Source organism: Haliaeetus leucocephalus, unplaced genomic scaffold (assembly GCF_000737465.1).
Source record: "Haliaeetus leucocephalus isolate CR32 unplaced genomic scaffold, Haliaeetus_leucocephalus-4.0 Scaffold226, whole genome shotgun sequence".
In the NCBI taxonomy this organism is placed as follows: Eukaryota; Metazoa; Chordata; class Aves; order Accipitriformes; family Accipitridae; genus Haliaeetus; species Haliaeetus leucocephalus.
Window position 1 is genome coordinate 610,481 of NW_010972662.1, and position 14,212 is coordinate 624,692.

At 64.5% G+C, this 14,212-nt stretch overlaps 3 protein-coding genes across 6 annotated transcripts in view; 2 read left to right on the forward strand and 1 right to left on the reverse strand.

Moving 5' to 3' along the window:
- Positions 1-2,264: 2,264 nt before the first annotated feature.
- The window catches only part of ZDHHC9 (zinc finger, DHHC-type containing 9), a 33,185-nt gene continuing 21,237 nt past the window's right edge, over positions 2,265-14,212 (reverse strand). Inside the window, exon 10 of the mRNA XM_010567107.1 lies at positions 2,265-2,276. The gene's annotated coding sequence lies outside the window, so the exon portion shown is untranslated. The remainder of the gene's footprint in view (positions 2,277-14,212) is intronic.
- On the forward strand, positions 8,080-13,188 carry XPNPEP2 (X-prolyl aminopeptidase (aminopeptidase P) 2, membrane-bound). Its single transcript, XM_010567117.1, has 20 exons — positions 8,080-8,163; positions 8,282-8,392; positions 8,481-8,544; positions 8,745-8,849; positions 8,989-9,075; positions 9,180-9,326; positions 9,440-9,541; positions 9,664-9,745; positions 10,152-10,347; positions 10,542-10,631; positions 10,734-10,843; positions 10,929-11,006; positions 11,108-11,179; positions 11,323-11,383; positions 11,535-11,604; positions 11,729-11,833; positions 12,143-12,202; positions 12,394-12,470; positions 12,611-12,694; positions 12,982-13,188. The coding sequence occupies exons 1-20, from the start codon at positions 8,080-8,082 to the stop codon at positions 13,186-13,188; spliced, it is 1,992 nt and encodes a 663-aa protein (XP_010565419.1).
- Positions 14,022-14,212, forward strand: part of SASH3 (SAM and SH3 domain containing 3) — a 4,829-nt gene continuing 4,638 nt past the window's right edge. For all 4 annotated transcript variants that reach the window (XM_010567103.1, XM_010567104.1, XM_010567105.1 and 1 more), the window contains exon 1: positions 14,022-14,109. In XM_010567103.1, coding sequence (XP_010565405.1) covers positions 14,056-14,109 — 54 coding nt within the window. In that variant the 5' untranslated portion in view covers positions 14,022-14,055. The remainder of the gene's footprint in view (positions 14,110-14,212) is intronic.

Sequence of the window (14,212 nt, forward strand, 5' to 3'; positions counted from 1 at the left end):
CCACTGACCCTGGCAGCCCCTGCCCCTCTGCCCCCCCCACCCAGGCAGTGCCCGCAGAGGGGTACATCAGCAGTCCCCCCCACTGCCCTCCAGGTCATCCAGGCACTGCCCGGGGGGGGGGCACGAAGCCCCCTCTGCCCAGGGTGCCGCTGCCTGTGCAGGGATGGGGGACAGACCACCGCTGCAGGATGGGCGCTGCAGCCCCCGGCTCTACGGTGCACGGGCCAGGCTGGGGGCTAAAGCACCCTGGGCCCCCCATGCACAGAGGTGCGAGCTGCGGGCACCAATCCTGAATGGCCTGGGTGCTGGCCGAGCACCGACAGAGCCCCTCATTGACCCGGGTGTGCGGGTACAGCCACTGGCACGGAGTCGTGGCGGGTGACAAAGGCAGAGCTGAAGTCTCCCACAACCTGGTGACCCCCTTGCCTGCAGCCAGGTGCTGCTGGGGAGGCCATGGGGACCGCACACCATGCCGGGACATCACCCTTCAGCGCCTGCAGACCTTGTGGGAGGGTTTGGGGAGGGCCAACCCTGTTTGTAACACTCCCCTCCCCAGCATCCTGGGGGTGAGGGCTGCTGGAACCCCCCCCATGCCACTCCTCAGGGATTTGGGGCTGGGAGATGGCAGCTGGAGAGGACGCAGTTGGGACACACTGTGAAACATGCACCAAGGACTGACGTGGTGACAGACACAGCACACCGAGGACACAAGTGGGGCTCTGCAAGCCAACAGTCAGAAAGCGACTGCTCTAGGTCTGGGCACGGGCATGCCCTGAGCGGGTGGCTAAGGGCAGCATGTAGGTACACGTATGTGTTGGTTTGCATGGCAAGGTTTTGGTAGCGGGGAGGGCTACAGGGGGTGGCTTCTGTGAGAAGCTGCTAGAAGCTTCTCCTATGTCTGACAGAGCCAATACCAGCCGGCTCCAAGACGGACCCGCCACTGGCCCACGCTGAGCCCATCAGCGATGGTGGTAGCGCCTCTGGGAGAACATAATTAAGAAGGGGGAAAAGTTGCTGTGCAACAGCAACTGCAGCTGGAGAGAGGAGTGTGAATATGGGAGAGAAACAACCCTGCAGCCACCAAGGTCAGTGCAGAAGGAGGGGGAGGAGATGCTCCAGGCACCGGAGCAGAGATTCCCCTGCAGCCCATGGTGAAGACCACGGTGAGGCAGGCTGTCCCCCTGCAGCCCATGGAGGTCCACGGTGGAGCAGATCTCCACCTGCAGCCCGTGGAGGACCCCACGCCGGAGCAGGTGGGTTCCCGAAGGAGGCTGTGACCCCACGGGAAGCCTGCGCTGGAGCAGGTTTGCTTGCAGGACTGCAGCCTGTGGGAAGGACTCACGTTGGAGAAGTTCATGGAGGACTGTCTCCTGTGGAAGGGACCCCACGCTGGAGCAGGGGAAGAGTGAGGGAGTCCTGCCCCTGAGGAGGCAGGAGTGGCAGAGACAACGTGTGATGAACTGATCGTAATGCCCATTCCCTATCCCCCTGTGCCACTCGGGGGGAGCAGATAGAGAAAATCAGGAGTGGAGTTGAGCCGGGAAGGAGGGAGGGGTGGGGGGAAAGGGTTTTGGTTTTACAATTTAGTTTTTATTTTCTCATTATCCTGCTCTGATGTGATTGGTAATAAATAAAACCAATTTCCCTAAGTTGAGTCTGTTTTTTCCATGATGGTAACTGGTGAGTGATCTCTCCCTGTCCTTATCTTGACCCATGAGCCTTCCGTTATATCTTCTCTCACCTGTCCAGCTGAGGAGGGCAGTGATGGAGTGGCTTTGGTGGGCACTCAGCAACCAGCCAGGGTCAACCCAACACAAGGTACAAGGTATCGCCACTGCAAAAAGTGGGTGACAAGTACAAGTGCACCCTGGGACAGCACCTGCCAGCAAGGTGAGTGAGGGGTGGCCCTGCCCTGCCAGCACCCTGACAGTGTGTACAGCGGGGGCTGTGCGGAGGGCCTGTACTGGGAGAGTGGGGGGGTGAGGAGGGGCTCCAGGGGGTGTGTGGGGACCACGTCACAACCCCGCCCGTGTCCGTAGGCACCGTGGGAGGAGGACATCCTCTGCGCTGGTTCCAGTCCTGCTGGCTGTGCCCCGCTCCTGCACCACCGCAGCCTGGCCAAGGGCTCTGGGCAGGTTCGCCTGCGGCCCCCCCCCACTGCTGACGTGGTGTGCGGGTCACTGCTCCCCACCAGCATTGTGCGACCCTGAAGTAGGATGCTCCTTCGAGAGGAGGTCCAGGAGCTGGAGCCCCATCCCTGCAGGCCAGCTGCCAGGCTCTGGGGTGCAGTGGGGACCCCCCCACAGCCCACCCCCCGGGCATGCATCACCTGCCGGGCTTCAGGGCAGGCAGCGGCAGGCAGGCCCTGCCTTTGCAAGGGATTGTCACAGCATCCCCGTGCCACCACTCGCTTCCGCATTCCTGCAGCCTCGCACACCCTCCCTCCCTCCCCGATCCACGTCCTGTTTGCCGGGCGCGTCACCCCGGCCTGAGTCACCCCACGGCCTCTGCAGGTGACGGAAGGCCAACAATAGCCCACAAAGGGAGGATGTCCCCCCAAAGCCTTCCTCCGGCCCGTCTTCGAGGAAACCTCCCGCGGGAGAGAAGGGCCCCACCGGACGCGCGGCGGCCGATGAGCTTCGTCCTGTTGACGCTGGCTTGCTCGGAGAGGCACGCGGCCCCGGGAGTCCCCAGGGATGGCCGGTGCCACCCCCCCCATGCTGGGCGAGGAGGAGGAGGAGGGATGTGCAGCCACAGGGCTCACGCTGACGCTGTACCCATGGGGATGGGAGGGGTCGGGTCAGCCTCAGCCCCATCCCTTGGATGTGGTGGGGGGGTGGCATCGGGGATGGCATTGCGGAGTTGAGCTCAGAGGTTGGGAATAAGGGGGTGGGGGGACTCCCTTGTCGCCGCACGGACCCCATGGGACCGGGTGTGCAGCTGTGTGGTGAGGGGCGGCCGGCAGGCAGGGCTGGTGGGGGTCGGGGGGGCCTGGGCACCGCCATGGGCGCAGCCCCCACCCTGGCACGGGGCAGGGACCAGGCGGGGAGGATGGAAGCATCATTAGCGCATTTCACTAATTAGCAGGATGGCAGCAGACTGTTGCCTGACCGTCACCACGGCAACCGCGTCGCACATCCTTGAGAAACTTTTGTTGCCATAACAATTACAGGCAGCTTTGGTGTCACCCTGCGTCCCCCGTCCCTATCCTGCCTGTGCTGGGGCTGGGGATCCCCAGTGCCGCACCCTCCCCCCCAGGCTTCTCTGAGCAGGGGACCAGAGGGTGACACCAGGGCCAGGCATCCTGAGAGCATTTGTGACATGAGTGCGCCAGTCCTCGGCCTGCCCGCAGGCAGGGACGGGATGGCAGCGGGACCACCAGGCTTTGCTGCTGTCGGCCCCAGCACTGCACCGGAGCTGTGGCAGGACCGGGTGGGCGGGCAGGGGACAGGGGAGAGGACAGAGGGACAGGGGGACAGGGGTCTGTGCGGCTCCACAGCGCAGTCCTGGTGCCACCTCGTGGTGAGCAGGATCCCAGTGACACAGCTGGACAGTCTCTGCGGTGACACACAGCTGGACAGACAGTCTCTGCGGTGACACAGCCAGACGGTCACGGCATGGAGCAGACAGCCCCCACAATGGCACACACGGACAATCCCCCTGCGGGCCAGGCAACCACCACACAGCCTCAGCAGTGGCTTGGTGGCAAAGCCGGGCAGTGGCCATGTGGGCACACTCCCCCCCCAACCCTCCAGTCCCAGGGCGAGGCTGCTCCCCACCCCCTAGAGCCGACTAGCCGGCTCATGCCAGCAAAAGTAGGGTTGGAGGGTCGAGGGCACCAGGTTGGGACAAGAGGGTGGCCAAGGGGCCGCGATGTGTGTCCCGGTGCTGGCAGGCGCTGCAGCAGCTGGTCCCGGCTGCAGCCCACTGCCCAGCAGGTTCCCTTCATCCTTGCTGTCCTGGCACTGTGAGCTTCTCCACTCTGGGGGACAAGCCTGGTCACCCCAAATCCCAGCGCCCGGAGAGGCAGCCTGTGCCGGTTCCCTTAGTGCTGCTGTGACGCCGGGATGGAACATGCCAGCTGCCCTGGGGCCGATGAAGGATTTCCATTGCCATTCGAGAGGCTCGAAGGATACCACAGAAGTGCTGCCACGTTAAACAGGTTAAAAACTGGCTGTCCAACAGGTCATGAAATGCTGCTGGAAAGGGGCAGCGCCTCTGAGGGGGTCCGTGGCTCCCATCCCTGGCCTGGCTGTATCCAGCCTCGTGGCTGTGCCCGCACAGGGGAAGCAGAGAGCTCATGTGAGATGGTGCAGGGACCCACAGCCCAGTGCTGGAGGTGATCCCAGGAGAGGGGTCTGGCCATGCAGAGAGGCTTGTGAGGAGGAGGGAAGGGGTGGCAGGCAGCCGCCAGAGCCCAGGAGCCAGCCGGGCAGGGCTTCCTCTCTGCCCGTCGCACTGGGAGTCCACAGGGATTTGCTGCCCAGGTTTCCTGAAGGACCTCTTATATTTTCAGGGAGGTTTGTTTGTAAAACACCTGTTTGTTCATTCACTGTAGGGCCTACCAGATCGCCTACAACTTGCATCGTGCTGTGCAAGCCACCAAGCGCAAGGTCCTGCCACAATGGCAGCGAGGTCCTTCCAGCCTTCTCCCGGCGTTTGCTCTCAGCACGCCTCCCATCCTTGCCCCACACCTCACCCGGTCCCCTCTCTCTTTTACCCTCCTCCAAATGTGTGTTTGTGCCACGCAGCTGGCTGTGCCCTCAGACAGAGCCCCGGGGCTGTCTGGCAGTCAGCTGGCTGTGACGGTGATGCTGCAGCCACCCTGTGGTGCAGCAGGTCTGTGAGACATCCCGGCCGGTGAAAAGGAGCTTCACAGTCTGTGATGAGCAAGTCTCCAGCAGGGACTCCTCCAGGTACCCCTGTCCTGGGTGGGTACATGCATCCTCCCCTGAAGGTCCGTGTCTGACAGTGGACGGACACCTCTGCTGTCTGCCAACAACAGGTCTGTCCTTCAGCCAGCCTTTCTCTTCAATAACCACAGAGAAGTCATCAAACCAGTTAGAGGAAATATGTGTGCAATAAAAGTGACAGGCCTTAGGGTCAAGGCTCATTATGACTAACATAATGAGCTTTTTAGCAAGGCAATGCCACAGCAGTCTGGAGCTCATGGGCTTGGTGGGACGAAGGGCACATCCCAGGGAGCGGGGTCCCAGCGCAGCCCTCGGAGGTGGCCGCTGGTCCCCAAGACCTGTGCCTGGGGTGTGGGCAGGGGCTGGTACCCTGCCTGCATGGCATAGCTCAGTCTGTTTACCACCATCATGCTCCCCTCCCTCCATACGCTGCTGCCAAACGCATCTCTGATCGCATAAGGCTGCTCGATGCTAAAATATTGCCGTTGTCTCCTTTGCCAGCGTTTCCAACCTGACCCACTAATGCATTCCAAATTTATTATTCGTATTACTCCATTAGCAGGACCATGTGCTCTTGCTAGCACTGAAGTTACCCCGCGCTTACCTTCAAGGCCTCACATGTATTCCTGCTCCCCAGAAACCCATACCCACACACTAGAGGTGGGGTCAGACGTTCAGCTCTGTCTCTCCAAAGCCCAGTCCCTTTTCTGTGTAATCACACTGGCTAAAAGCCGGGATGCCAGCACCACGCGTGCTCTGGCCCCATCCCTCCGCGCTCCTCTTGGACACCATCTCCGTGTCCTGCGGGGTCCCCGTGCTCCCTCATGACCCCTCTCTGGCTCTGCCCCTACCCACAGGCAGGGGCTGGGCAGGGCATGCAGGGGCTGTGGGAGCATCTGCCTCTGCTCCTTCTGCAGTCCACAGGGGGGCCCGTGGCAGGATTTTGGGTGCCCTCCAGCCAGCCTCCCTCAGGCCAGGAATACCCAGTGAGACCTGTCCCATCCCCAGAGCATTCGGGGTTTTCCTGCACCACCACCTTTCATGCATCCCGAAGCATCTGCAGGTGCGTGGGACCCACAGCCAGCCTGCAGACCAGAGGATCGGCAAGCACGGTGCACCACGCTGCTGCCCGTGCCGTCTCTTGCTCCTCTCCCATCCCTTTCTCGCCGCGCTTTGCTGTGGCACTGCCCACAGGCATTCCCGGGGAGCTCAGAGCCTCGCCACTGAGGATGGTCGGCTCCTTCCCACCCACGGCTGGGTGCCAGCACCTTGCCTCACCAAAGGGGTGCAGAGGTTTCAGCGTGGAGCAGCCAGAGTGGTACGGGCACTGACGTGGTCCTCAGTGCCGACTGGCTTTTCCCTGGCATAAAAAGCCTGCTGGTGCCAGACTGCTGACCCTGTTACTAGAGCCACAGTGGAAGAACAGCTGTGTAAAAAAAATCAGGGGGCCAGCCGTGGCCAGGGGATGCAAAATCATGTGTTACCAGCACACAGCCATCTGCAGGAGCCAAAAACTGGGGCACGTGTTTCATCGGTGCTCTGGCTGCCCCACTGGCCAGCTCCCAGCCCTGCTCATGCAGTTAGGGCCCTACAGGGAGGAAGGGCATTTTTGCCTCCCCGTGACATCTGTGATATTTAGCAATTGCTGTGAAGTCCCCCCCAACCCCACCCCGGCTTCTGCCAGCTCCAGCCTCGGGGGTGCCACGGGGCGCTGGGGTGGGGACCAGCACAGCTGTGCCCAGGGGGATGCTCTGCACTGCTCCGTGTCCTGGTGGAGGAGGAGGGCTGGCTCCAGGAGTCGGCTGGCCCCGGCAGCATGGCCCCCCCAGGTTGCCCTCACCCCAGGACCCCCATGTCAAGTCTCCGTGGCTCCAGGGGATAGAGGTTTCCCCAGGGACACAAGGGAGCAGAGCAGAGCTCCTCGCCTGCTTTGAACCCTGGGCAGCTGGCACGTGCCAGGCTGAGCTGGCACAACCCCACCTCTGCTCTGGGAGGATCTTTGGACTTTGTGCTGATTTTGCTGTTTGCTTTTATTTAGCAGCAGGAATCGCTTTCAGTGCATAGGACAACACCCTCCCCCCGCCTGTATCTGCTCCGGGCCTTGGCCCTCCCATCCAGCATCCCTCCACCCCTGGGGCAAAGGCACAGGAGGAGGGACCTGTCACCAAAAGCACTGTGGAAAGGTCCCCTTTGCTCCCCGTCCTGCTGGGCACCTCCAGGGCAGCCATGCACCCCCCGCAGTGGATCGCAGCCTGGGTACTCCTGCTCCACGGTATGTCGGAGGGGCTGGGAGGTGGGGTGGGCTTGCCAGGGGACGACACCTCCTGGGACCCCCCTCTGGGAACCAGACAGGTCCCAGCGTGGAGGAAGTAGGGGTGTTTTGCAGCACTCCAAACCACAACTTTGGGTGCAGAAAGGGTGGGTTTGCCCTTAGGAAGCCAGGGATGTGCTGCTGATCCAGCCCCGCTGGGCAGGGGGCCAGGCTGCGGAGAGGGGCTCATCCTGCCTGCCTGACCCCAGGGACGAGCTCTGGGGGGTGATGGGTAAGAAGCAGCTCCTGGGGGCAAGGAGACCAGGTACCCAAGGCCACACCATGGTAAGGGCGACCCATTGCCCCACGGACCCGAGCCTGGTGCCTTTGGCCTGAGATAAAGAACCAGTTCCCTGCCCGCAGACTGCAGCAGTGACAGTGATGGAGAGCTCAGGGAAGGGCGGTGCCGGTGGTGGCACCAGACACAGAGCAGCACTGGGGAGAGGCCAGGTCGTGCGCAGGCACATCCCTGGCTGCTGGCCATGTCCTCCAGCAGCCCCAGCGCCAGGGATGCTCAGGGCTGGCTCCTGCCAACCCCCTCCCAACCTCCCAGGCATGATGGGCACTGCTTGCACCTCGCACCTATCCCACCACACCGCCGGGGCCATCTCCGTGCGTGCCATGGGTGTTGGCCATGCTTGAGAGCGTTTACTTCCTCTTGAGCTGAGTAATGCTGTTGGTTTTCACCCACCAGTCCTGGGGCTAGAAACACTGTTTTTTGAAAAAAGTCCAAAGCTGGTCTGGCTTGCTGTTTGGGTCTGGGGAAAAGGGTCACAGCTGCCCGGTGCTGGCTCTGGGCTGGAGCAAGGGGCCAGCGGGACCCTGGGCTGCAGCCTCAGGCTCCAGGGCGTTCCTATGCCCACAGGCTGTGCCATGGACCAGCCGCCGCAGGCTGCCTCCGCCAACACCGACATTCGGAACTGCTCCGCGGACCCACCGGTGAGCCCCGCCGTGCCCAGCCCTCCCTGTTCCTGGGACACCCCCCATGGAATCATCCCCCCCAGCCCCACCACTGCAGCTGGTGCCCTCCCCACCACATGTCCCCTTGTGCCACCAGTACCTGCCGCCTACGGCCATCAACACGACGGCGCGGCTCGCCGCTCTGCGGGGCACCATGCGAGCCCACAGCGTTCATGCCTACATCGTGCCCTCCACGGATGCCCACATGGTAAGGCAGCAGCCTGCCTGTGCCCCTGGGGACCAGCTCCCCAGCCGGCACCCACGGCCACCTCTCACGGCTCCATCCCCGGCTCCAGAGCGAGTACATCGCCGAGCGGGATTCCCGGCTGGGCTGGCTGACCGGCTTCACTGGCTCTGCAGGTGAGAGCATCCTTGCCACCTGGGGTCCCTGCTGGGGGGGTCCAGCACCCGTCTGCCTGCTGGTCCTCATCCTTGGGGCTCCTCAGGGCAGGGCATGGTCCTGCTCCACACAGGAGGTCAGGGCAGGGATCCCTGGGGGTCCCTGCCGGCTGCCTGGAGTGGGGGGAGAAGTGATGCCTGAGCCCCCAATCCTGTCCCAGGCACCGTAGTGGTGACGTGGGACAAGGCTGCCCTATGGACCGACAGCCGCTACTGGATCCAGGCAGAGCGGCAGCTGGACTGCAACTGGGAGCTGCAGAGGACAAGTCAGTGGGGGGGAGGCTGGGAGGCTGCTGCGTTCCCCTGCCCCCAGGACCGCCCTAGCCCACACCATGGCCTCATCTGGGCTCAGCATGGGCTAGGACGCAGTTCATCCTCGTGGTGCCACCCAGCTCTCTCCTGCAGCCTGGATCAAGTCCATCGGGCTGTGGATCCTGGAGGCAGTTCCTGTGGGGGCGAACATCAGCTTGGACCCCTTCCTCTTCTCCATCGGTAGGGTTGGTCATCACATGGGGTGACCCTGCCTGATGTGAGGGCAGGTCCCTGGTGTGGATTTACCAGGTGCCCCCAACCGCAGGCTGTTTCCCCTCCCTCAGACACCTGGAACAGCTACAGCCAGGCTCTGCACGGCTCTGGCAGGACCCTGCTCCCCATCGAGACCAACCTTGTAGATCAAGTGTGGGGTGACCAGAGACCCCCTCCAGCCTCCAGCGAGATCTACAGCCTCCCGGCAGCATTCACGGGTATGACTGCCATCTTCCCCAAGGGTGCCGGGCGGATGCTCGCCCGTGGCAGCCCCCAGCCCGGGGGGCCGTGGTGATCCCTGGGCTGAGCTGGCCGCTCTCTCTCCTTCCAGGCAGCAGCTGGCAGGAGAAGGTGGCCGGGATCCGGCAGCAGATGGAGCAGCATGTTCGACGCCCCACGGCCGTGCTGCTGTCAGGGCTGGAGGAGACGGCCTGTGAGTAGCTGTGGTGCTGTGGTGGGTGCCGTGGCGGATTCCGTGGAGGGTGCCATGGGCTCTGAGCCCTGGGGTGGGAGGGCAGACAGTGGGCACAGGCTCGGAGGTCTCGTTCCTGGCAGGGCTCTTCAACCTCCGTGGAAATGACATTCCCTACAACCCCGTCTTCTACTCCTACACCCTGCTGACCAACACCAGCATAAGGTGGGCAGCATCTCCCTGTGGGCATGGGGCATGGACGGGGCTCAGCAACCCCCCTTCCCTTCCAGGGCCAGCACCCATGGGACCCTCCCCTGGCCCAGCTGCCCCCCTCCCCAGAGCCCACCATATCCTGCAGTGCCCAGCCCCATTGTGTGTCCCTTCCAAGCCCCACATCATTCCCAGGTCCAGCCCCCCCACCTCGCAGCCCACCCTGGGGTGCAGCACTCTCCCTTCCAGCACAGCCTGAGGCCAACCACCGTTCCCAGCCCAGCATCCCCCCTGAGCCCCCCAGCCAGCCCCCAGCCCCTTCCTCTCCGCCGGCGTGCCCCACATGGCCAGGCTCGGTGGGGACCAAAGGCAGCAGGCCAACGCCACGGCTGCGCCCACCCCAGCCCGCATCCTTCCCCAGCCTGTTCGTGGATGAGACGCGGCTGGCGGCGGCGGCACTGCAGTCCCTGCAGGCAGGCTGCCCGGGGCCGCTGTGCGTGGAGCTGCAGGAGTACGGGCAGGCACGTGCCCACCTCCGCCGCTACGCCCAGGGCAACGTCACCGTCTGGCTGGGCACCGAGTACACCACCTACGGCCTCTACGGCGTCATCCCCCAGGTGGGACACTGCCAAGCGCCGGCGCTGGCACCTGTGCCGCTGAGCCCGGCTGTGGGCGACGTGGGTCCTGCCAGGCTTGGGGACGGCCCCGTGCCACTGAGATGTGGGGGTGCGGGATGTGCTGCAGTCATCCCCGGGGCACAAGGGGGTGGGTGGCCGTGCCCAGCCGTGCCACCCCCAGCCTGCCCTTGCAGGAGAAGCTGCTGGAGGACAGCTACTCCCCCGTCATGCTGGCCAAGGCTGTGAAAAACGCCAAGGAGCAGGAGCTGCTGCGAGCCGCTCACGTAAGGGCTGTCCCCGTCCCCGCAGACCCAAGCAGAAGTGGGGTTCAGCTGGCAGAAGCAGGGTGCTGATGCCCCTCCCTGATGCCACTGGGCCACCCCCAGGTTCGGGACGCAGTGGCTGTCATCCAGTACCTGCTGTGGCTGGAGAAGATGGTCCCACAGGGGCAGGTGGACGAGTTTTCGGGGGCACGGCACATCGACATGCTCCGCCAGTCAGTGCTGCCGCCACAGCCCCCCCCCTCCCCTGGCTTAGGGCAGCCGGGGACCCCCAGCATCTCCCTCCCTGCTGCCTTCCAGGGCCCAGGAGCACAACCGTGGGCCAAGCTTCCAGTCCATCTCCGCCAGCGGGCTCAACGCAGCACTGGCCCACTACAGGTACAGCTCGGCCCCGGTCAGGGCCGGTAGAGCCAGGGCTGGCAGCAGGGAGTGGGCAGCTGGAGGCTGGGAGCAGGCTCTGACACCCCTTCCCCTCGTAGCCCCTCCAACAGGAGCAGCAGGAAGCTGTCTGTGGATGAGATGTACCTTTCAGACACCGGAGGGCAATATCTGTGTGTAGCCCTTAGCGCAGATCCCCCCCCAGCACTGCGCAGACCCCCAACCCCTCTCCATCCCCCCAGCGCTGGGTGGTGGCAGGGGGCCCCAAATCCAGCACTGGGGCTGCATCGTCCCAGTTCACGTCCCCCCTTTGCAGGGACGGGACGACAGACATCACGCGGACGATGCACTGGGGTGTGCCGACCCCACTCCAGAAGGTACCAGCCTCTCCCACGCCCGCCAGCATCCCCCTGTGGTGCCCAGCATCCCCTTGCAGCACTCGGCACCAAAGTCCCAGCCAGGGCTGGATGTGCAGGAGGAGGCGTCCGGGCACCACCACGCTCAGCCCTGCCGCCATGCCACTTGTAGGAAGCCTACACCCGTGTGCTGATGGGCAACATCGACCTGTCCCGCCTCATCTTCCCACCCAACACAGCAGGTGGGTGCTGAGCCAGGCGTCAGGCAGCCCAGCCTTGCCCAGGTGCCCCCAGGCATGGGGCAGAGGAGGGTGGTGGGGGCCCTCATTGGCTCGCTGGCCGCCTTCCCACCTCTTCATTCCCCAGGGCGAGTGGTGGAGTCCTTCGCCCGCCGGGCACTCTGGAACGTGGGACTCAATTATGGCCATGGGACCGGCCACGGCATCGGCAACTTCCTCTCGGTCCATGAGTGTAGGTGTTGCGGCACCAGCACCAGCGCTGGGGACATGGGCTGAGCTCCAGGGGACAGGGACAAGGACAAAGGCTCATCTGGGGCTTCTGATAGCCCAGCTAAGCCTCTTGCTGTAGGCGGGTGTACCCTACTTGCAGGGTGCTGTAGTCCTTGCCAGGGTGGCCCTGCAGTCCTTGCTGATGTGGCCCCGTAGTCCTTGCTGATGTGGCCCCGTGGTCCTTGCTGGGGTGACACCTTGGTCCTTGTTGGGGTGTCCCTTTGGCACACACCATCCCCAGGAGCCATAACCCACTCCGTGTCCTTTGCAGGGCCTGTGGGCTTCCAGTCCAACAACGTGCCCCTGATGGCCGGCATGTTCACCTCCATCGGTACGCACGCCCATGGCTCCAACTGGTGCCTCGGGCTCTTGGGGGTGTCCCTGAGGCGTGGAGCCCAGCCAGGGGATGAAGCGTTCAACTCTCGGCCCTGCTCAGGGGCCAGATCCTGCCCTTCTGGGGTGGGATGGGCTGGGGGAGTTGCTGGGGCTCGGGACTCACCGGGCACCTTCCCCGGCCCCCAGAGCCCGGGTACTACCGAGATGGCGAGTTTGGGATCCGCATCGAGGATGTCGCCCTCGTGGTGGAGGCGCAGACCAAGGTAGCGCAATGGGGCTGGGCTGGTGAGGGTGGCACAGCGCCGGGGGGGCTGCATCAAGGCAGGGGTGGGGGCACACATGCCCCCCGGTGGGGCTGGGGGCACCCAACGCCAGCTCTCTGCGGCAGCACCAGACCGGGGAGAAGCCCTTCCTGACCTTCGAGGTGGTGTCCCTGGTGCCCTACGACCGCAACCTCATCGACCTCAGCCTCCTGTCACCGGAGCAGGTACGGGGTGCTCGGGGCAGGGGGGCAGAGCTGGGACGTGGGGCTGGGGTACAGGGAGAGGGAAGGGGGCTGAGGGAGTGGATGTAGTGGGAAATCAGGACCGCAGTGTGAGGTCAGGGCGGGTAAATGGGGCCGGGGCAGGGATGGATGCGTGGATGGAGAGGGGCAACAGGGTCTGCGGATGGGGCCAGTGATCACGTTGTGGGGTAGCTAGATGGGGGGGGGCAAAGGTGGTGCAGGTGGCACGGGCAGCCCCCGCCGCAGCCCCCCGCGCTGCCTGGCTGCAGATCCAGTACCTGAACGCCTACTACGAGACCATCCGGGTGCGCGTGGGGCCAGAGCTGCAGCGGCAGCGGCTGGAGGAGGAGTACCGCTGGCTGCAGAGGAACACCGAGCCCTTCCCGCTGGGCAGTGCCACCACTGCCACCGCCACCCTCGGCACGCTGGTCCTCGCCTCCCTCCTCTCTGCGCTGCTCACCGGGCTGCAAGCCTGACCCCGCGCCAGCCCCCTCCCTGCCGCAGCCGTTTCTTCTCCCTGCCGCTCGCTTCCTTTTTTTTGTTTTCCATTTGCTCATTTGTGATTAAACACGAGCAACGTCGGCGGGTGCCTGCGCACTGCTGTGCCCTGCCGCGGCAGCCCGGTGTGCCGCCAGCCTGGCCGATGCCTCAATGGCTGATGTGGGGCTGGGGTCCGGCCCCACGTGGCCCCCAGCCCCACATGTGGTGCCCAGCTCATGCCATCTGCCCTGCCCTGGGGTGGCCGAGTCAGCACTGGCATAGAGGAGGCAGATTCAGGGCAGATTTTAATTCTTGGGAGCAGAGATGGGGGAACTGGCCTGACCGGGGCTGTCCCCGCTGCCCCACGGGTGCCAGCAGCAGGGTGCCAATGTGTGCGTCCCACCTGGGCTCAATGCCCAGCCAGGAGGACCTGCGGAGGCAGGGGACATCCCAGACCAAGCATTGCCCAGCGGGCTTGGCCATCGTGTGCCAGCAGGGAGAAGGAGCGGGCACGGTGGAGGGGTTGGGGACCTTCATCCTTTGCATGGCGGGGAGTGTGGGGAATGCAGTGCCCCCCAGCAGCATCACCGAGGGGCGGCAGCATCGCCACGGGTTGGCAGGGTGCAGGCAGGCATCCCCCACCCCGGGGGGGGCCCTGGGCAGGGCGGCAGCTTCGTGGAGGGTTTCCTTCCTCCTGCCCCAGCCTGCGCACCCGCCAGCCACCCTGATCCGCGCCGCTGCAAGCACCTCTCATGTGACCGCCGGCTTCCTGTGCGCTTCCCGGCCTCGGTGCCGGTGCTTCGGTACGTGCCGTGTCAGGCGCTTGCCCCAACACTGTACCCTTGCCACCAGGCCCCAGCACCATGCTGCGCCGCAAGCCCTCCAACGCCGGTGAGAAGGAGCCGGGACACAAGAAGGTGAGCGCCGGCGGTGCCCGGCTGCCCTCAGCACCCACCGGTGTCCCTGCACGCCCAGCATCAGCCTGGGGATGCTGAGCGGGCAACACTGGTGCCGGGGGGG

Excerpts from the sequence above, each read along its gene's own strand:
- XPNPEP2 (XM_010567117.1), top strand. The coding sequence starts at position 8,080 with ATGCCCACAGGCTGTGCCATGGACCAGCCGCCGCAGGCTGCCTCCGCC. Across the intron at positions 11,180-11,322 it reads GACACCGGAGGGCAATATCT|GGACGGGACGACAGACATCA; the intron begins GTGTGTAGCCCT and ends CCCCCTTTGCAG. Across the intron at positions 12,471-12,610 it reads TGGTGGAGGCGCAGACCAAG|AAGCCCTTCCTGACCTTCGA; the intron begins GTAGCGCAATGG and ends CAGACCGGGGAG.